Source organism: Mesocricetus auratus, unplaced genomic scaffold, assembly GCF_017639785.1.
Source record: "Mesocricetus auratus isolate SY011 unplaced genomic scaffold, BCM_Maur_2.0 Super-Scaffold_15014, whole genome shotgun sequence".
Lineage (NCBI taxonomy): Eukaryota > Metazoa > Chordata > Mammalia > Rodentia > Cricetidae > Mesocricetus > Mesocricetus auratus.
The window spans coordinates 82,329,886-82,351,962 of record NW_024429186.1 but is presented as its reverse complement, the minus strand read 5'-3'; the positions used below and the strand labels follow the sequence as shown (position 1 = coordinate 82,351,962).

General features: G+C 46.9%; 1 protein-coding gene across 1 annotated transcript in view; it reads right to left on the bottom strand.

Annotated features, from left to right (window-relative positions):
• Lamb1 (laminin subunit beta 1) overlaps window positions 1-22,077 on the bottom strand; it is a 65,672-nt gene that overhangs the window by 5,252 nt on the left and 38,343 nt on the right. Inside the window, exons 20-28 of the mRNA XM_005076229.4 lie at window positions 19,519-19,682; window positions 18,263-18,487; window positions 17,076-17,290; window positions 16,333-16,429; window positions 7,763-8,132; window positions 4,944-5,128; window positions 3,914-4,155; window positions 1,377-1,580; window positions 707-851 (exon numbers count right to left, since the gene is read on the bottom strand). Of these exons, the coding sequence (XP_005076286.1) occupies window positions 707-851; window positions 1,377-1,580; window positions 3,914-4,155; window positions 4,944-5,128; window positions 7,763-8,132; window positions 16,333-16,429; window positions 17,076-17,290; window positions 18,263-18,487; window positions 19,519-19,682 (1,847 nt within the window). The remainder of the gene's footprint in view (window positions 1-706; window positions 852-1,376; window positions 1,581-3,913; window positions 4,156-4,943; window positions 5,129-7,762; window positions 8,133-16,332; window positions 16,430-17,075; window positions 17,291-18,262; window positions 18,488-19,518; window positions 19,683-22,077) is intronic.

The window sequence follows — 22,077 nt, the reverse complement described above, 5'->3', positions numbered from 1 at the left end:
TTACAACCCATTAACAACCATGTTGACAGCATGTTAACCATAATCAAAACTTAAAATTTGGACCAGATTCTAGAGAATCTTCCTCTTCAGAAAACATTAACTTCCGAGGTTCTGGATATAAATGACAAAGGCTTGAGGGCATTGCCAAAATAACAACTTCTTCAGGGTCCTAATGATAAAAGCTCTAATTCAGTTTTCAGAGTAAATGTTTTGAGTTCTTGGTAGATTGCTTGGGAGCCCCAGCAGGTAAGGCGGTGCCTGCATAACACCTGGGAAGGTTATTTATGACGCATATTCCAAGAAAAGCAAGTCTACAGAAGTGCTTACTGCCCCTCAGAGTAGCACTCAATCATTTGGGCGGTTTCCAGGTGCCCGCAATGCCAACTCCAGGGGATCTGACATCCCCTCTTGCCTCTATGGGCACCTCTGTGTACAAACGTGCATACGAATGCCCCCTTCCCTTTCAAGGCAGGCTGGGTGGCCTGTGGTTTTTCTATGTAGCCAAGGGTGATACTGACACCTGTTTCCTGCTTCTACCTTTCAGGTACTGGGATTTCAGGCATGTACCTACATGTTCTGCTTGAAATGAAGGTATTTCTTAACAGGGATATTTTCTGTTACTTTAGCTAAAATGCACATAGGAATTCTTGCCTCCACAACAGAACCTCGCAGGAACAAACGTCCGAAAGTAGAACACACTGCTTACCAGTCAGAAAGTCTCGGATCTGCTTGATGAGGCTCCTCAGGTCCTCGTTGCTCTTGTCCACTTTTTCCTTGGTGGCGTTTGTTTTCAGCAGGACATCCTGAGCGTTCTGCTTAGCCTCGTCTGCTCTCACTTTTGCTTCCGCGACCTAAACATGAAGAAGAAGCCATCTCTGAAACCATTGTGCTCCCTCTAAAGTAGGCCAGATGCCAAAGTGTTGCTGGCAAGCACAGAAACGAATTCCTCTGGAAACAAAGTATTGTGCTTTAAGTAGACTAAAGTCACACAATATACACACAGGCATCGAAATGCCTGTTCAGTATTCTTAGGGCTAGCATTTGAAATGTTTCAAGGCTGTTTTGGAACTTGATGATCTAAGAAGAGTAAAGCACTTTGGAGCAATGCCCAATTTGTGTGGTATAACAACGTTCTCTCCAATTATTGTTAATCTACAATGTATGTTGCTTTCTCCTAACACACATGCTATCCCATGAAGAGGAAGCAGATTGGTAGTCTGCATAGGAACCTCGCCGCCACCGTTTTGACTGCACAGCAGCATCAGCTTGCACAGTGGACGTGAATTTGGGCCGCATGTGGAGCTAACTTCTTTTCAGATCCTCCCTACAGCCGCCAGCCAATAGACAGCAAAGCCTGAGTCCACGCAATGACTTACCATCTTGGAGAGCTGTTCCACTTCAGCTAGGGCGCTTAGAACATCACGGTCAAAATCCATGGCTTTCTGCCAGGCGCTGCGGGCCACAGTGACCAGACCGCCACAGCCGGGGCCCCCACACTTCTTCTCTCCCTCATCGGTCCTGCAGTTGGGGCCGCCACACTCACTCTCAGAACAGTCAGCCCCTGGAGGTGTTCCGCAGGTCTGCAAGAAGCCGAGGGGCAGGCAAAGGGGATCAGGGTCAGTCAGCCACAGAAAAGTGTTCAGAGATGCAGGAGTTAACCAGCTTGCTGGACTTCACTCATCTCCATGGCTTCTAACCAAATGCAGAAGGATCGCGTTTGAGCCCTGCTGGTGAAGACCATTACCTGCTTTATCAGACTCTGTCAGTGTGAGAGTTAGAACTGCGTTAGACGGGATGGGAAGGCTCTGGTGAATACGGTCTGCTATGGCACCCAACCTTGGCTTGTGACTCGCATCAGCAAGAACGGATGAGACGTAGTGAGAAAAGCTGCCAAAGGAGTTACTGTAGGGTGGGGCTGGAGTAAGGAAAGTTCTAGAACGTTTCCGATGGGAAGGAAGACAGTTCGTATGAACAAAGGTGGGTGTAGCTTTTCCACATTCCCTCAACCACCCCCCTACCTAGCACTCAGTCCCTTCTTGCTCTACCAGAGAATCAGATCGTCACATGGTTACAGCACACAGATGCAAGTAATCATCACATGGTGACAGCACACAGATGCACGCACATTCTAAGCACACGGTATGACACGCAGTATGACAGGCACGGGCTGTGCAGGAAGAAAGCTGTATTTAGCACTTGTATGGAAATTGTACTGAAGAGGCAGGGATTACTGCAATGGGAAGCAGTTACAAGAGTTCCCTAAACAGGAGAGTACTGTTTTAAAGACACAATGGTTTTAGTAGAGATACTGTGAACTCTTTGGCCCAAATAATTGTAAAATAACTATAATCCCACACAAGTTAGTAACTAAAATAAGGATCTTTCATGTATCTGGTTTATAGCCCATAAAGCACTCCAGAGTAATTGTATTCCATGAGCTATGCAAGAAAATAAGTCCTACTCAAAACCTAGAGCCTCATGAATGTTTTCTAAAAATAGGCTGGCAGCACACTAGACCTGCTTTGTTTGAATCAACAAGAGCAGGGACAGCAACCAGCATGGCTGAGCTTTTCTCTATGGAGGATGAGAAGTACCTGAGGGACAGAGAGGAAGGCTCTTCACAGGAAAGGGCCGTACAGAGCCCTCCGAAGTCTCTCACAGAATTCTTACAAGAACAAGAAAGCAAGCTGCACCTCACCAGAAAAGCCTGCACAGAGAGAGGTGCTTATTTGGAAGGCCGGAGTCATTCCTCCACAGACCACACTGCCCTCTGTTACCAAGCAGAGCCCCATTAGCAAGCTTAGCCGCACCTCACGGCAATCTGCAGAGATTTAAAAATCTGCAAAGAAGAAAACTAGCATTCCATATGGAAATGTGGAGAGCTGTCACTCTTAGGTGTTAAGTCATGTTGAAGCTAAGCCTTCATTTTTTTCACCAGAATCATGGTAAGAAATTTGTGTAGTAAATCATCGTGAGATAATGAGTACCTAACCTTGTAGACACCCATAAAATTGGTGACAGTACAGATAGTATGTGGACGGTCGGCAAGAGGGAGTGTGGTCACTACAGGTTTTCACCGTGTCCAGTAAACGAGAAGCAGCTCAGCTCGCTAGATTGCCGTGGTGGGCAGGCGTGGGAGCCCCGCGGGTGGTGGGCAGGCGTGGGAGCCCAGGGCCTTATAAATGGAAGTCCTCTTTGCAGGGCTTGCAGGGTTTGCACCTGACTCCTGTCTTGGCAGAGAAACACTAGAAAATAATGTTGGTGTGTATGTAAAGCTACCTCTCAGTTCTCTCTGGTTCCCTCCCATGAAAACCAATAAGGAAACCAGAGGAAAAACTGGTTTGGCTTTCTGCCTGATTTTCATTAAACTCAGTACTCACGTTTCATATGGCTCCAGAGTTACTTTTTAAAAGCTTCTAAGAAATTAATCTAGTTTCTAGGCCAGCTCAGACTTTAATCTTTACTAGGTAATATTACCAGAACAAAGGAACATTAGCAAACACCTAAAGAAAAACTTGGCAAAGGCTGTCCCTGAACACTTCTCAGTTCTTCTATTCGGATGTTGTACTTCAAAGGAAAACATGCAAGGCTTTTTCTTTTGTGTGTTACGGTACATTATAAAAAGGGTGTAGTCTCAGTAAGAAGTCCCTCAGCTGATGCAGGTAATGGGGGCGTGTCCTGACTCTTGGGGGTCTCAGAGGAACAGCTAGAGGGGAGCAGGCTGGGACTCATGTACTCTGTTCCTCATGACTTGGTCATGGCTAACCCACATTGTAGCCCAGCACCTAGGACACTGGAGTCACCCCGGCAGGTTTGCAAACGCAGCATCAAAGACAAGGCAGAAGAAGATTTTTGTTTTGTTTCCTCTGTCTCCTAGGAGACCACAGAAAATGAGACCAAATCCCAGCCTCACCATCTCGGCAGCAGCTGACAGATCTAGACTTTGCAGTTTGCCAGCCAGCTCGTCCAGAAGGCGGGACTGTTCCTCTTGCTCTTCCTTGAACAGGGACTCTCGCTCCAACATCAAATCTTCTACTCTGTCTCGGGTGAGAGCTGACTGTTCCACTACGCTGTTGGGATCCGTGGTGGAGGCATTCACCTTCTTTTCTGCCTCGAGAGAGATCTGGAAATACTTGGTAACACTATCCAAGGCACCTAGGGCAGGAAATGAAATTGCCTACAATTAATCTCCCTGTCCGTGGTTCCTCACCAACCAGAGCCCATATTTGGTATCTTGTGGCCCTGAATTAACTATAAAGCTTTAGGATGCAAGGAAAATCTTTAGAAATAACAATTCCCTCTAATGAACAGTGGATCTCTTCTATCCCATTAGTATCTGGTCAAAATATGGAGGATGCCAAACACTGGGGTGAAAAGAAGAAACTAAGTCATCACACACATTGTTTCTACACATTGGCAAGCATCTAAAATCCTGGTGTTGGGCAGCCTCAAGATATCCAGATGACTCTTTCTGCTTATTTATCTATTTGGATCCATTCAAATGATTATTACAGACATAAAGAGCATACATAGTACATTTTGGCATTGGGGGCCTACTAAAACAAAATGTATAATGCAGAATTATGTCATTAATGTATTTCACCTCTGCTTTTTGGGGGAGGGTCTTACGCAGCCCAGGGTATTAATAAGTAAAACATTTTCAAAAGTTACTTCTTAAGTGAGCAGTAATCTCAAATGTGATTTGCAGAATTAACAACTCAAGTCTAATGGTTAAATTGGGAAATGAACCACATTTTAACTCAACAGAGCCTCTGCTATGCCCAGTCCCCAGGTCCCATATTGGAAAACCAAGAACTTTAAACCCATTTGTGCCAAAGGCTCAAATAGCAAAGATTAAGAACTTCAGAAAAAATATTTTTAAGGAAGTATTAAGAGGGTTATTTATTATCCAGGTTTGAGATTCCTGTGCAGCAAGTCCTCACCCTGAATGTCGGAGTTTTTGATGAATTCTAGCTGCTCGGCCAGTTCTTTTACAGTCTTGTCCAGGCTCCTTGCTTCTGTCTGCAGCGCAGCAAGCTCTCCAGCTGTGCTGTTACTCTGGGAAGCTGTGTCAGCCAATCTCATTTCCACCTGAGCCATCTTCTCTGTAACATCTTTGGTTAATTTCCTGTAAAAAGGAAAGTAAGCTTACCTAAAATTGGCCCAAACTGTCAAATCTCACTCCATTTTCACCAATGTAACCCCTCACCCTCCACTTCAGACAAGCCCAGTTATAATCCTCTGTTCTAGTTTTATTCCTAGAAGACGCAATTGAAGCTAACACCTTTTCATCAAATACTTTGAAGAAAACACAAGCGAAACCTCAGTTCTGTGGTGGAGGGGGGTGGGGGTTCCAAGCTTCTGACGTAAAATGAACAGAGGTCAGTGTAGGCTGCCAGCTCTTAATGCAAGCAGCTGCAAGCCTTGTAAGACCACAGACTCAGTGCAGAAGAATGTCTCCCATCCCCGCCAAACCCTTTCCTCTGACCCTCACCTCAGGGCTCTCCTTCAAGACAGAACATGACGAGAGGACGCCCTGTCGAGAGGACAGCAGCAGCCAACCGTCTGCTGCGAGCGGAGCTGCATCAAAGAAGTCTCTGCCGGTCACAAAGCAACGCCCTTCACTGAGAAAAAAGCTGGGGGGGTGAGCGTCTCTGCAGAGGGAAACATGGCTATTACACTAGCTTCCTCTGGCCTCGAGACCCGTCTCCTCTCCTTTCCGTGTCAATTTTCTGAAGCTGTGCCTCAGGACTGCTTGTGCACATATAACATAAGATGTCTGTGCGTACACACACCACAGAGGAATGTTCAAGATGACCTGGTCTCTGGGGATTACTGGCTCACGTCAAAGACTAGTCTTACAAGGAATATGTAGTCACTATAAAGTTCTGGAAAATCATCCAGCCCTTCTGGCAAGGCTTTTCTCATCAGCTCTGGGGGCTGAGGGAGAATGATCACCTTAGACCAAGAATCTGGGGTTCATTAGGCAACAGACTAGACAGTTCCTGTCTCCTAAAGAAATCAACAAGGAAACCTGTAAGATTTACAAATGCTACAAGCAGGCCAACAGAACGGCTCGGCAGCTAAACTATGTACCAGCCTGACAACCTCCTGGCTTGATCTCAGGAGCCCCACAGAGAAAACTGACTACCATTGGTTGTCTTCTGACCCCTGCATGCATTCTATGGCACAAGTTTGCACACACACACACACACACACACACACACACACACACACACACACACACACACACACACACACTAAGAGGATAAAAGGCTAAAACCTTGGGTGGGGCTTTTGTTTTCCTTCTAAGAACATTACTTAAGGAGCGATGAGACAGCTAAGTCAGTAAAAGTGCTTGCTGTTAACCCTGACAAATCAAGTTCCACCCCAGAGCCCACGTGACAGAAAGAGAATTGGCTCTTCAGCGTTTGTTCTCTGCATGTGCTCCGAGGCATGGGTATGCCCTGATTCCCAAATACGTAAGTAAGTATTCCTTTTTTTTTTTTAATGCTCCTTAAGCTGAGAGGATAACACAAATGACCCAGCACACAGAACAAGCACTGGAAAGGATTATGGGATCTGATAGAATGACTTTCCCGGTGATAATTCCCCTACTGTTTCACTTTTATTAAGTGACTGGTCCTAAGGGCTTTCATATCTTTTCAAGTCTCAAACATCTTGCAATTAACAAGACTATCTAGAGCTGGTAAGATGGTTCAGCACATAGAAAGATCTTTGCTGCTAACCCTGATGACCTGAGAAAAGAATGACTCCTACAAGTTGTCTGCCGGCCTCCATAAGTATACTACAACAGGCAGGTGCCCACACATGTACAAATAAATGACGACTTCAAATATGTTAAGATTTTCACCGGACTGGGAGCAAGCCTGATTCGCGCTCAGTGCTGAGCTATCCCGTCAGCGCAGAGAGTGCATTTGTACCTTCTTTCTTGCTGCTCTCTGTTCTCATCACATAGCCCAGGCTGGCTTCTAATTTGTGATCTTTCTGCCTCAGCATCCCTAGTGCTGGGATCTACAGGCCTGTGTCACCACAGCCTCCTCTATTTTCCTTTTTTCTCCTTCAATTCCTAAGTCTTACTGCATGCTGTTTGGGGCTCCTTTCAACAGTAGTTGAAATGTTGAGGGCAGGGAAAAGGCTCAGATACAGGGTAGAAACGTGACCCCCTGGTTGGCATCTCCACTCAATTCATATTGCTTTAACTGAACAAGATGATCTGTATTGAATCAAAGGGATGGACATCCAGAGAAGACCCAATGAGGAGGCTGCTTCCACGTAGGCATTTCACGAGACAGCACGTGAATAGAAAAACAATTTGGGAATAAGGGTCTTAGTTGTGGTTATGAGAGTTCCCTAGTAGTAGCAACACTTAAAATGACAGTTTAGGCTCATAATTCTTCTGTGTGTTATTGTACAGAACAAACCTGTGTTACGCTGCTGGACAACGGTAAGAGAGACTCGGGAATTAACATGCCAGCCATGTTCACAAGCCTCACACATGCCAAAGCTGAGACTCTACGGGTCCTCTGCCTCAAATCCATTTCTGCTGCAACAGAGCTGGGTGTGGCTCTGAGTCTCACTCACGCTCTGTGCTCCTCACGTGAACACTGTTGATAAGCAAGGGGCCCAGGGCCTGTGCAGCCGGACTAAGAAAACCCAGCACAAGCACCACCTGGGAAATCTTGAGTACTCAGAAGTTGAAAACCCTTCAGGAATGATTTTCGGCTAATTAACTACTTACTCTGCTTCTTCAAAGAGATTGCCAATGTTTTTCAGTGGTTCTGTTGCCGGGCTCTGAGCCAGGATGTCTCTTATCTCATTGACTTTCTTCTCCACAGAGTCCACGGTCTCCCGATACGGACCAATCACACCACTGAGTTTCAGAGCTTTGGCTTTCTCCAGGAATTTGTGGGTCCTGTTGGTGAGCTCGCCGATGATCACATCCCAGAGAGCAAAGCACTGGTGGCAGGGTATGCAGTCAGGGAAGACCCCCGAGTACCCTCTCGTGCACTTGTCACAGCGTGGACCCTCGACACCCTCCACACAGACACACTGGCCCGTGGACTGGTCACACTGTGGTGTCTCAATACCCCTGGGGTCACAGTCACAGGCTGGAAGGAAAACAGAGAAAGCTTCAGTGACAAAAGCTGGCATTTAAATCCTCGATCACTGTCACAGTCTACTGTGGGGCTTGGCCTGACATATATGACTCACGTCTGTTGACCCCTCTTAATGAGAGTATAGTAATTTAAAAATCAACAGGTAAGCCTTGCTGACACTTACTTGTGGCAGGCTCTGTAGACATGTTCTATATGCATCACATCATTTAACCTCACACCATCCCTGTGGGCTAGGCAAAACAGTCATAACCATTTCTCTGAAACGGAAACTAAGGTAGAAACATGGCATGACCTGCGCCACGTCTCACAGCGGGGAAAGGACCAAGCAGGGAGTCGAGATTGAGCACTCTGCATCTCCAGAGGCCATCCTGGCCTCCATTCCACCTCTGCCTGTCTCTTAAGTCTGAGCTCCCACCTAACACAGTAGTACAGATGACCACTCTGCATCCCGATGTGAGCCCTTTGCTAGAAGTAACGTTTAAAGGAGCAGCACTCAAGTAAAGCTACCCGCTCACAAGACAATGCACTGTGTACTGGGGAAGACACAATAACCTTGATCAGCAGAAAACCAAATCTAAACGAAATATGAAGAATCCAAAATACCTGGCTTAAAGATGTCCACTACAGACAATCCACCATGCATCTGCCGCCGTGACTAAATGCCCTCACAGTATGAGCAACAGACTCATAAAAATGTCAGAAGAGACCCCAGGGGGTCTTGGGGACCACCTGGACCTAATCTGTGACTGATTGAATATGGTTGGCACCTCATCTTAGAGCCAAATGACAAAAGGGTAATCCTGCCTGGCACAGGGAAAAACCAGCATTCCTGGCCAACAGATGACTGACATTAACACATACTTTCTGAACGCTTGTTTGGAATTCTGAACCTCAGGTCCCTGAATTATTTTCTGTGAACATTTGGCATTGTACAGTATTTGTGGAGTTTGAACAGCAAAAGGTCTGTATATGCATCTCTGGCTTTAAGTCCATTCTGGGTAAAGGGTGACAGTAAAGTAAACATGGCCTCTTATTTCCCTAAGCAGAGTATAGACTCCCGGGACAAGGGCATATCGGAAGCCCTTTTTCCACTTGGCACCAGGCACAGAGTTCACTTGTACTCAGGAGTCCAACAGTCTTTGCCAAATGAGGTCCTAAATCCTTGTACAAGCATTCAAGAGGCATTTCACACATCAGTGTGAGAAATAACCAGCCCGAAGCAGCAGCGTCTCTCTGGCAGAGCTCTGTTCCCCGCCTCTACAGCATCAGAAGCTGAGATTTGCCACCTCAATGCTCTCTCATGGGACATTATCCAGGATCAGTGGGACTGGCAGCCAAGAGCCGCTTTTATCTCCAACCACTTCTCAACTCAAAGATGCTGCAGCCTTAGAGGGCTGACGACCCCTGCCCCATGCTGCTCTGTATCCCTCACTTAGTACTGCATCTATAACCCTTAGCAAAGCTAAGGAATCCAGCACCATGGTTAGAATACAACTATGGGCTACAAATCCTGTCTTCCCCTAAAGCCCTCTGTGCCCCAGGTAAGGAAAGGGAGGCTAGGACAAAGTGGGGGGCGGGAAATCCTTGAAATGAGACAGGACTTCTACATTTGTAAGAAGGGTAAGGCTCACACCCACCTCAGAGAAATTCACGGCACGTGTCCTAAAGCTCCCGTGAGAGCATGTGGCGCAATGCTAGGTCTTCCTAGTCACTACGGTGTCCCAATTATTTGGTCTCTTGTTCCATTTTACCTGACCACAGGTACACTGGATAAAGATTAAGGGTGCGTGTGCGAGTGTGGTTATTTGATTTAGGTTTATTTTTGTGTATTTCCAGTAATAGCTTATTCAAAAATTTAAGCCTTCAACTTTCAGGACTGAAAAGTATGTTTTCCTTGGAGTCCTGATGTTTTAGAACTAAACTTGAGGATTTCAGAATTAAGCTTTTTTTTCTAAGAAATGAACAATCCCCAGATCACCAGGCATCTTGTTTTCCGGCCTTCTTTGTAGGCAATGACTCATCAAACCAGACGTCACTTAAGCTGTCACTGTAAGTGTGATCCCTGCACCATTTGTCCTCTGTGTTCCTTAAAAGAAATCTCATGGGTCAATTTGTGAGGTTATCTTCCCTTTGAAGATTAAAAAGAGATTTCAGCCAGTTGTGGTAGTACATGCCTTTAATCCCAGCATGCAGGGATCTGAGGTTCCAGGCCAGCCAGGGCAGCGTGCGCGTGTGTGCATGCGTGCGTGCGTGTGCGCACGCGTGTGTAAATGGAGCTGTGGGGTAGACAGGAAGAGTATTAAAGTCACAGGACTGCAATAAACCAAACTGTGCTTTAAGTCATTCTCTCCCCCGCTCCCATCACCTTGAAGGACTGTAAAACAACACAAAGTAAGCCAGCATTTTGAAGGAGCCATAGTAGAGTATTTGGATGGGCTAGTGGCTCAGGGCAGCAGATACAACAGAAGTCTCTGCTCAAAAAACTACTTAAGAGGCTTTAATTTTGAGCAGCTAAAGAAAATGTTTAAATTGTAGTATCAAAAGAGTCTTCAGTAGTAAGGAAGAGACCGACTGAATATATTAATTACTGCCATTAACTGGTCTACAAGAAGTAACTTTGCCATCCAGGCTGCATACCCAGTCTTGGGAAGTCTTTGCTGATGGTGAGGGACTTTATCTTTGCTGGCTGAATCAGCAGCCCAGGTTAGGCACTATCAGCATAAGAATGCAATAGGTATTTCTCAGATGTTCAAAACCAAGGAACAGAAAGCTAATCTGAGAGAATGTGCCAGAAATACTATTAAATGCTTGTCAAATGATGATTATTAAATTGTCAAAAACTGCAGACCCTGGTTTCATTAAGAATTTTTGTTTCTCAACAGTGAACTGATCTCCCAGTAAATGGAGTTCAACTATACGCCCTTAGAAGTTGGCTGGCACATTCCATCAAGAGTGTTCTCTCTCTCTCTCTCTCTCTCTCTCTCTCTCTCTCTCTCTCTCTCTCTCTCTCTCTCTCTCTCTCTCTCTCTCCAGAGTAAACATCTGGATATTATAAAAGCTTGGAAACTTGCCTGTGATGTCTGCCACAGAAAGTACACAAAACTCTATGACAAACTGGACTATCTTTTAGAGAGAGGGAATCTTTTTAACTAGATATAATGAATGAGGCAAACAACATTGAAGATGAAGGATTCATGGAAGATGATGAATGAAAGATAGACTGTCCCAGGCCAATTAACCATAGGGGGTTTTACCTATGATACATCTGACCTGAAGCTCCCAAAACAAAACAAAAGCCTATTTGAGGAACAAACAGATATGGTCCTCTAAGCGGTAGGCAGTAGATGAGCTGTGCAGTTCTAGGTAGGATCTGCTATTGCTCAAATGATTGCTTGGTATAACCCTTAAAATACCTCTGTATTGCTTAATCTGGTATGGTACTAGGGAATGAAACAGTTTAAAATACATTTATGCAAAACTGTGTACTGCCCAGACCTTTTGAAAGAACTGCAGCGGTCTATGGTCTTGACTGCTCAGACATCCCCTGCTGTGGCTATCTCTAACACGCAACCTTGTCCCTCGTCAGTTAACAGCTGTATCTCCTTTGCCAAAGTGCTGGACCATAAAGGAAACAGATGCATGCCTTCACTGGAACTGACCCATTCACTGCACACCTGTCAATACCGAAGAAGCATGATAGAGCAGAGATAGACGTTCATAAAGGAAACAGATGCATGCCTTCACTGGAACTGACCCATTCACTGCACACCTGTCAATACCGAAGAAGCATGATAGAGCAGAGATAGACGTTCATAAAGGAAACAGATGCATGCCTTCACTGGAACTGACCCATTCACTGCACACCTGTCAATACCGAAGAAGCATGATAGAGCAGAGATAGACGTTTATAAAGCCTGGGAACCAGCACCACTTTGGATCACGAGAAGGAATGGCATCTAGTGCTTTTGCTTTTCACAGATTTTGCAAAAGACTGTAGATGACTTATTCTCCCGTGTTCTCTGCATCTGTAGCTGGAAACTACTTCCACAGCATCCTCACAGCTGCCATCACGGGCAGACACTGACATGCTGGGGATGCGGTAAAAGTGAGCACGTGTTGGATGTTACTGCATGAAGTGGTAGCCGCTGTCATGGCCAAGGATGCAGTATCCTGGGAAGAAAGCCTGCCCAAAGGATGCAACTTCTTTTGCTTTTGAACATTTTGGGTTTGGAGTTTTAATTTAACCCGCAGAAGTCACAAGACAGAAGAGAACTGGTCCCTGCAAGTGGTTCACTGAGTTCCCTATGTGTGCCATGACAGCCTCCAAATACTACAAACTGGTTCTGACAACAAGGGGATCTTAATACTTTTATCCTCGTATATGCAAGCTTTCATTTTTCTGACATTCCAGTTCCTTTCTTTTTTTGTTTTTCCTGGCCTTGGTGACAAAAACCTCAGTTCTGGAATGGAGCTGAAGGATAACTGATTTCAGCTTTGGTAAAGACTAGAGGAGTAAGCATGTCAGGCTTTACTGGCCATTCTGTCTGTCTGGACTACCACGTCTGGCACGGGAGCGCAAAGGAGCCGTAAAAACCTATCAGGAAATGAATGCAAAGCTTTATTTACAACAAGTACTCTGGGTACATGTTCTGTTCTCAGGGTTATAAGACAAGACCTCTTCCTAACTCAAGTCATGATTCTCTAAAGCTCAAAGTCTTATTTCTTGAGTCGCAATGGAAGTGACAATAAAAGACAGGCAGGCCCGATTTGGAGATGTCCCCTTGTAACTGTGGCACTTGGGAAGTCAGAGCAAGAGGACAGATAAGGAGTTCAAGGCCAGCCTGGACTACATGAGTCCCTATCTCAAAGGGTAGAGGAGCAGGGAGGGCAGTAAACTGTGGAAGAATGAATATGTAGGCAAGGAATGTGTGGTATTTCCTTCTTTTTTTGTGGTATTGGGGAACTGCCACATCGGAGGCAATCGTAACACAAGAGTCTCCCAGCCCACCACCCAGAACCCACGCCTAAGCCTCGATGTTATAGTCTCACTGATTGGAAAGCCACTGGCCTTTTAAGGAGCCTGTGGCTTTACAAGGGCCCACACTCTTCCCTTTGCCATCTATGAATAGACAGAAAGATTCCTCTTGTGACCTCGACCCGGCAGGATACAGAACAAAGCTTCCGGCTGTAGATTGAACCAGCAAGTTCAGCCCTGGGTATATGAGACTTTCCATCCCAGCACAGTTGTGGTCTTGTTCGGACTTGGCACAATAGGCTGAGAGCCCCAAGCTGCCCGAACAATAGGAACATTCAACCATTTGTATGCTGAAGGCTCCAATCATTTGTCTTTCACAAGCTACATTTTTTTCCCATAAGGAGACGAGTTAGCTATGACCTAAGTCCTTCTACAAGCACAGCTTCTGGATGGCAGAAGAAAGTCTAAATTTGTGCCCTCCAACAAAGTGTTTCAACTGAGACTAGATTGACAATCCATTACATAATCCCAGAAGCGTGTGGTCTTTAATTTCAGATGGCTCTCTGGGGTCCTTCCATTGTCAACGCATTCCAGTGCAGAGAACCTTGAGCTGTCACTCTGCACTGCTGTCCCTGCCCTTAGCCTACACAGAGCCTCGTGGTCACCCAGGCCACCCACAGCCCCAGGGCTGGCAATGAACCCTAGTCTCCAACCATGGACGTTCCAGTCTCTCTGGGGGCTTTGTAAATTCTGAGTGTATTTTGGTCTCTATGGCATTTGAGGGCCCAAAAGATTCTTGTTAAGGGTCTGCCTGGAGGGCAGCAGGCAGGCTGGCAGATGGAGGGACCCCATGGCAAGGAGCAACAACTGACCCATCGCAGTGATCCGCTCAGTTCTCTTCTACGAATTCCTACAGCGCCTCCTTCCCCGTTCAGTCTCAGAGTGGGAGAGACAACGTCAGCCATAATGTTCAAAACCATGGTGAGATTTTATAACCAAATCGCCAGTGTGAACAGCTAAGTCAAGCACCTTTTACCCTAGACTTTGACCCTTTAGGAGATGGGCGTTCCTGCTGCATCTGAGATCGAGGAGGTTGGAACGATGGTCTGATTGATGAGGAGGCAAGGAAAAGCAGAACTCCACATCCAGGCCCTATCCATCTCTCTTAGGGCGTTTCCCCCTTGAATCTACACCCAGAAACAGTTATTTCCGGGAGTCTTGAAAACAACTCGTTAGTGGATGGGCTACAGGGATAGAGTTGGGACCTGAGGGTGACAAATGTGGAAAGATCTGAGATTAAACTTTTCAAAGGAAACTCGGTGTATCACATTGGAAATTATGTGTGTATAGGATGTGTGTATCAACGCAGAAACAGAAAATCAATGCCGCACAGAGAGAGGTGCATGGGAAAAGCCAGGCCTCTCTTCTAACAGAGACACGGCTGGAACCCCATTCCCTGCCCTCTGCTACAGGGTCACTCCATCGCCCGCCTTTCCGCTGCTCTTGTGCCCTGGGACCAAGCTAGTATATGATCTTTGTAGTTTCTTTATAACAAGCCTGGTTCTCTTAAGGAGAAAAAGGAAACACGAAGAGGGAGAGCAGACAGGGCAGGTGTGCCCGATGGTGTAGCATCTGTCTTGGTACACACACTGGCAGGTCTTGAGACTTTCAGGACCACCTAGCCAGGAACCCACATCTGGGTTCGAGAACTGGAAATGGAAACACACTTATTTATGGACGTAACAAACATCCCCGTGTGAAACAAACCATGACCTAAAAAGTCTGTAAAAACCCCGCTGACAAACCTCACTGAAAAATCAAGTCAGATACAATTTGTTCAGGTCTCAGCCACTCTTTCAGTCTCCCATTGCTGAGGCATGAAGGTTCTGCGTCTCTATCTTCTAAAGGAGATACTGAGTGAGCAAGCTACTCCAAGATCAATCATTGTGCCCAGAAGAGGAAAAGGTCATTCCTACATTTTGAGTTAGACAGGGCATACAAGTAAAATATATCAAGGAGCATGTAGGAAAGTACAGGAAATATTTACCCACAGATATGCTTAAAACATAGAGAAGAAAGAGTAGGAACAGACAGGAAAGAGGTTAAACTTTTTTTCTTTTTGGTTTTTTAGAGGCAGGATTTCTCTGTGTAGCTCTGGCAGTCACAGGGATCCCCCTGCCTCTACCTCCCTGAGCGCTGGGAGTAAAGGCCTGAGCCATCACTGTCCAGCTTAAACAGCTTACAAAATCCTTTCATAAATGCTTCTTAATGCATGAGAAATAACTTGCCTGGTTCAAACAATGGTAACAGTATAAAAATCACTCGATCCTCCTGACTGATGAGGTTTTAGTGAGTGGGCTTTTAGTTTGCTTTTGCTTCTTGAGATAGGGTCTTGCTATGTCGGTCAGGCTGGCCTGGAGCTTCTGTTTCCCTGCTTCAGACTCTTAAGTGCTGGTAGCACTTACAGGCAGTAAGTTTCTACTGAGTAAAGGTCCCATTTCCCTAAGTGAGAGTCGGGGTTCGAATCACACTGACAAGAGTTGGAGCCCCAGCCATACTCGCTTCAGGCCATGCCACCCCTTCTAGTGACACTGGAGGGCGCTGTAGCAGCAGCCTGTTGCAGTCTGCGTGAGCCTTGGAATTGGCATATCTTATTATTGTAACTGTATCTACGCACGCACGATTAAGGAGGCTGCCTGCCCACGGAGCATTGCTCAGAGGAGGAAACAGATCCACTTGTCGGCATGTGTGGCTCATGTAGCCTCACCTTGCTGAAAACCACTTTTAAAAGGTGACTATGTGGGGCTGGAGAGATGGCTCAGGCATTAAGAGCACTGGTTGCTCTTCCAGAGGTCCTGAGTTTAGTTCCCAGCAACCACATGGTGGCTTACAACCATCTGTAATGAGACCTGGTGCCCCCTTCTGGCCTGCAGGGATACATGCAGATAGAACACTGTATACATAATAAATAAATCTTTTTTTTAAAAAGTGGCTGTGTACACTGCAGAGTGTTCACATGTCCTTGCCAGTGTGTGTACCAAGACGGACGCCACCCCCTTGGCGTGGGGCTGAAGAAACGAGCCCATCCTCCGTTCCCTAGTCACGTTCATCACAGGCTCGATCAGGAGCTCTTTAACCTCAGGGTTACCAAAGGCCCTTGCAGATGTAAGACCCCTCCTCGCCCCACCAAAGCATCAGCTTGGGGTCCCGCCTCACCTCGGCATTCCACATCGGGGTCTCCCCAGAAGAGCTCCTGGCACTCGCTGCAGGTCCGGCCCCCGAAGCCCGGCATGCACTGGCACTGCCCGGTGAACTGCAGTCCAAACACAGAGCTATCAGGTGTCTCAGGGGAGACGGCTGCCCCAACCCAGGTAAGTGACCCAAGTGGGACCTGGACACGTGCGTGCAGACTGGGAGGGGCATCACACCGGCACCTCCGAGCTGTCCTCCCGAAGGGGCTTGGGAAGGTCTCTAGCATGGTAGGATTCTGGCACCTTCACTCTTTCTACAGGCTCGTCCACTCTGGGGGAGTGCCAGTTTCTGCCTATGTCAGCAATGCTACGTCGTTCCTTTCCATCTGAGCAGCTCTGAAAACTTTGACTTGGGGGCCAGACAAGGGAGAGAGATGACACGTGGGTCTGCATCCACGGCGGGGCACGCCCCTCAAGTGAATGCCGTGGGTGCCAGACGAGGGCCTCGTGCACGTGCTCAGCCAAAGGGCCAAGACTGACGGCCACGCTGAGGGCTCTGTGTTGGCCTTCCTCCACATGGGGCAAGGTCACCTCACGGACTAGCTGTCACTGAGCCTCTCAGAGGCCTCGACCCCAGCCACAAGCAGCAGAGACTGACGGCCAAGCTGAGGGCTCTGTGTTGGCCTTCCTCCACATGGGGCAAGGTCACCTCACGGACTAGCTGTCACTGAGCCTCTCAGAGGCCTCGACCCCAGCCACAAGCCTCACCTCATTGCAGGACGGCCCAAAGGAGTGCACAGCATTGCAATTACACGGCTCACAGCCCGTCCCGCTGGCCAGCTGCCAGGTATTGGGCGCACACTGATCACAGTTCTGCCCGATCACATTGGGAAGACACAAGCACTGACCAGTGGCTTTGTCACAGTGGCAGTCAGTGCCATTACAGTGCTCCTGCACGGTGCCCAGGTAATTGCAGACACACTCTGAAACAGAACAACATGATCAAATAAATGCACATCTGGTCACATCCATGGATACACAGTAAGCAGAGGTTAGCTCCATGTAAACAGCTGGGCTTTTCTCTCTCCAAATCTCAACGCTGACATGCAAGAAAGAAAAGCCACAGTCAAGTTTAAAAATCCCCTAAAATTAGCATCCTTTGAAGTTCTCACGATAACTATGCATTTGGCACTTCCCAGGCAGATGACATGTCCACAAGTGTAATGACATATTTTTTTGCTTGTCTAGGAGTATTTTCATGATATACAGATTCAAAAGATTCAAAATTTGAAAATTTTCCAGCTTTAAAAATTTAACTGGAAATTATAAAAACACACCAGCAGGAACTGAAACATTCGGCGATTTTAAACTCTTGGCAGGAAGCAGCCATAGCATATGTCAGAAGCAGCAGGCAGAAAGCCTGTGGGCTAAAAAGACTAAGGAATCCAGTCCTGCTGGTCCCGTCATTCCACGTGTTTCTAAACAAAAACAGATGCCTCTGGGCTTTGTAGCCAGACAGCCTGGTTGATCTCCTGATAAGACAAATAACAAGGTCTGGACAATTTTATTGCTGTTACTTTTTTCTCTACTTTAGGGGAGAGGTCCTACTCCACCAATGACATCAGAAAGGTGCAGCCCACCCACAGTGGAAACTCAGGTCTCTGAGACCCACTCAATCATCAGGTTCACGGAATGAACCACCACCATGCACTCTACTGCACGGCATTTATCTTGGTGACAGCCACAATGTCCCCTGGCACAGAGCCACGTCTTGAGACGTGTCTTGCCAAAGAATGAAGATTTACAGATTAAAAAAAAAATCTAGTCTCATCTTTCATTTGCTGACTGTGAAATTTTACCTCACTTGTGAAATAAGCACCCCGGTAACAAACCCTGATTTTAAAAGAGGGGTGGAGATCGCCACAGTGGGCATGCCAAATCAAAGTGCGTCTTACTTCTACAGTCTTGCCGAAGAGCGTCACCATAGTATCCATACTGGCAGAGCTGGCAGTGGTCCCCTTCTGTGTGGTACAGGCACTTGAGGCACCTTCCTGTCTCCTTGTCACAGGCTTCTGGATCAGCAGTATCAATGTTGTGGTGACACTGACAAGGCTGACATGATCCCCCAAAATCTGAGGGATTGCCAAAAAAGCCAGGGGCACAGTCATCACATCTGGAGCCTGTGTGAAAATAAAACCAAGCACATTGTTCAGTTTAGCCTATGTGAAAGCCTGTTCACAAATTCATTGGCATTCCCGTTCTGGCGGCCAGCCAAGCAATGACTTGTTAGTATCACTATGTAATTTACCAAGCCCAGTGGCTATGATCTCAAAGAGAAGGAACAGGCTTTTAACTATGAAGGAAGCGTATAAATGTGCTCCCCAAAACTGCCGCAGCAGCCTCAGAGGCCACAGCACAATGGGCAAGAGAGCCTTAGTGTCTATTCACACCAGGGTGGAGTAGGCAAGGAGCGAAACAGAGATGAGACCACTTCAGTGTGGCTGGGTGTTAAAATTCTACCCAAGCACTAGCTAGAAATGGAAGAATCGATGATCGCCTATGAACAGCCAGGAAATGAGCTCCTCTTGGTGACCTGTTTCTTAAAAGCTCTAAAATTACACGCATGAAGTACTCTTGGGCTGGGCATGAGCAGCTGATCAGCATCTTCATGGCTGGAATAAAAGACCCCCAACACACACACACACACACACACACACACACACACACACACACACACACACACACACGCACACACACACGCACACACACACACACACACACACGGTTAACTTCACTGCACGTTAGTGGTAGAAAGAGTATAAACGGTGAAGAACACATTCAGCTATGATCCATCCGTCCTGCTCTCGATTCTCCAGATGATCTTTTCTGTTTCCACTCACGTGGGCTAGGTTATGGGAAGAAAAAACCTAAGAAGTAAATTAAATTAATCTTCCTTGTTCTGAAAACTGAGAAGTTATTCCTAAGAATTGTCCTGTATTCAAATGCTGGAGATCCTGTTGCTTTCACTGCATTATCTTGTACACCCAAGGATCGGCTCTGCCTCGTATGCTGCACGGGTAAAGGGCAGGATCCTCCCGAATCCTCTAAATTTTAATGAAGGACTGTAAAGGTGAACTTCATCTTTTCTCACTAACAATGAACTCAGACACATGTCCTGCCTCTTTGCCTCTTACGGTGTGTGCATACTTACCAATGTACCCAGGATCACAAACACATGCAAGCTGCAGAGTAATGGGGTCTTGATAACAGCTCCTGGCAAACTGGCGTCCACTGTCAGGACCATCCGGACAAGGGCACGGGCGGCAATGATCTCCCGACCCGATGATGGGATCACCGTAGTAACCAGCCAGGCACCTGCAGCAGGTGCAGAAGACAGTGAGCCCTGACCCAGGCCTCAGAACAGGCTTGGAAACGGGATTCTGTTTGAGGACATGATTCCCTGGATTCATCCTGTTTCCAGACAAGGGGCTTTCAGAATAGCAACAAACATTCTTACATTTTAGTTACAATTCCATGAAGGACTTCACCAAATATTTTGATTAATAAGGTTCCTAGTGGTGCTGAAGCTGTCTGATATGTGAAACACTTGCAATAATGTATCTAGGATGATACCCTGATTAGTGTGATGGTCTTCACTAAGTCTTCCCCAGATACATAGTTTCCCATGTGGACTTCACTCGCCCATGGGCTGCCTACCTGGCTAGCACACTTGGCATCCCACTCTTTGTTTTAAGGAGTCTGTCTGCATGACTTTGTCTTCTCAGTGTGTGAGGATGGAGGATGGGGGGAGGCAGAGGATGCCAGAGGAGGTACACTACAGTCAGCAAGCTCAGCGTAGTCTCAGATGAGATACACTACAGTTACCAAGCTCAGCATAGTCTAAGAGGAGGTACACTACAGTTAGCAAGCTCAGCGTAGTCCCAGATGAGGTACACTACAGTTAGCAAGCTCAGCGTAGTCCCAGGTCTAAGCCACTCTTCAGCCCAGCTTTTACCCAACAAAGCTGACAAGGATGCTGTGCAGTGTGGCCCCCCAGTCAATCTCTTACAAGGTTCCAAACCTCGGCTTTCAAATCCATCACACACAGGGCTTTTAAGACTGGGGATCTGTGAGGCTTGAACGGTTTCCGCAATTCTGACTCAGCCTCCCAACTGTGAGCAACAAGTTACCTTACCATGTCACGCCGTTGACCTCAAACTAGAGTACTTTTTACTCCCCATGTAACACAAAAGCTTGAAGGAGCTTTGGGTTCAACCTGGCTACTGCATATACGGAAGTTGGACATTCCTATCCAGTCTCTTACAGTTATAAAGCAGTTGGAAGTACAGCTGGGCCTGCCGCTTACCTTCAAGGATTCCCACTTCATGTGCTATCCATGCTTTTTGTTTTTATTGTTGTTAGATGAGGAGGAAATGAAGAAGTACAAGAAAGCTCTCTACAGAATATTAACTGTATATTTAATTTCATGCAGAAATAGCACAAGAACACGTTCCCTAGTTACGTGCTGGGGACTTCCATGGTGATAAGCAGCTTCCTGTAAGGGCAGCTGAGGAAGTTTCCAACACATTTGTAGGTGAAACGAAACCAAGGATGTGCCAGAAATGGAGTGTTCATTTCCTGCCTCTCCATATATTTCAGTAAGCCGGCACAAGCCGACCACCTCCCTCTTAGGTCAAGAGGATTAAAACTCTGATTGCCTCGGGATGAAGTACAGACTGAGAAATTCGCTTACACTAGGTAACAGAATGTCCAATGATTTGATCAAGTGTTCTGCAAACCTAATCCTTGGTCTTTCCCTTCTCCCACAGCCTTTCCCATCCTCCACTAGAAAACAAAGTTCTTTTAAAGTAAGACCCAAGGCTAGGTGTAAATGGCCAGCCATTCTCTTAAGTACACCCACCACACCTCTTTTGAATCGGCATGGGACGCCTGCCTCCTGGACCCCACTCTTCATACTAGCCTTCTATGTCCCCATGAAAGAGCGGCAAAAATTCAGGGCAGATAAAGACAACACGGGGTACATTAATCTCCTCCTTTCACTCTAGTGTGATCTTACTTTCTTTCTACAGAACAGCTTCGAGGCTAGAACCCGTTCACAGAAGTAGCCACTGTGACCTTCTCATTCCCCTCGGCCACACCAGCCAGAAGCCATGGGTTTGTTTCATCGACAGCTTGACACCTGCGATGGTTAATCTTGGTTGCCAACTTGACAGAGCCCGGAAGACGGACTGCCGTCTTAATAGGCGATAGAAGCATGAGGACCCAGCGCACTGAGAGTGGTACCATGCCTACTCGATGGGTCTAGGCTGTGCAAGATACGTAGCTGAATGTAAGTCTAGAAGCCAGCCAGTAAGCAGCATCCCTCCACGGTGTCTGTTTCATGCCGCTGCCTTGAGTTCCCATCCTGACTCCCCCAATGAAGGACTGTGAACTGGAAGACCGGCCAAATCAGCTTTCACACCCCCATTGCTTTTGGCTATGCTGTTTGTCACAGCAACAGAAAGCAAACCACAACGCCTTACAACAACAGCACACTCCATTTCCTGTGCCGTTCCTTCATCCGATGAGCAGCTTCTGCACCAGCTACGGTACTCAGGGTCAGGGTGGCTCTTTGCAACACACGCCCCCCCTTGTTAGTGGTGAGGGTAGGTAACGACTCCTACCCTACAAAGCGGGCCCTAGCCAGTCTGTCGCGAACAGTATAAAGCAGCATGCTTGTGTCCACTTTGCAAACGGACGGAGAGAAACT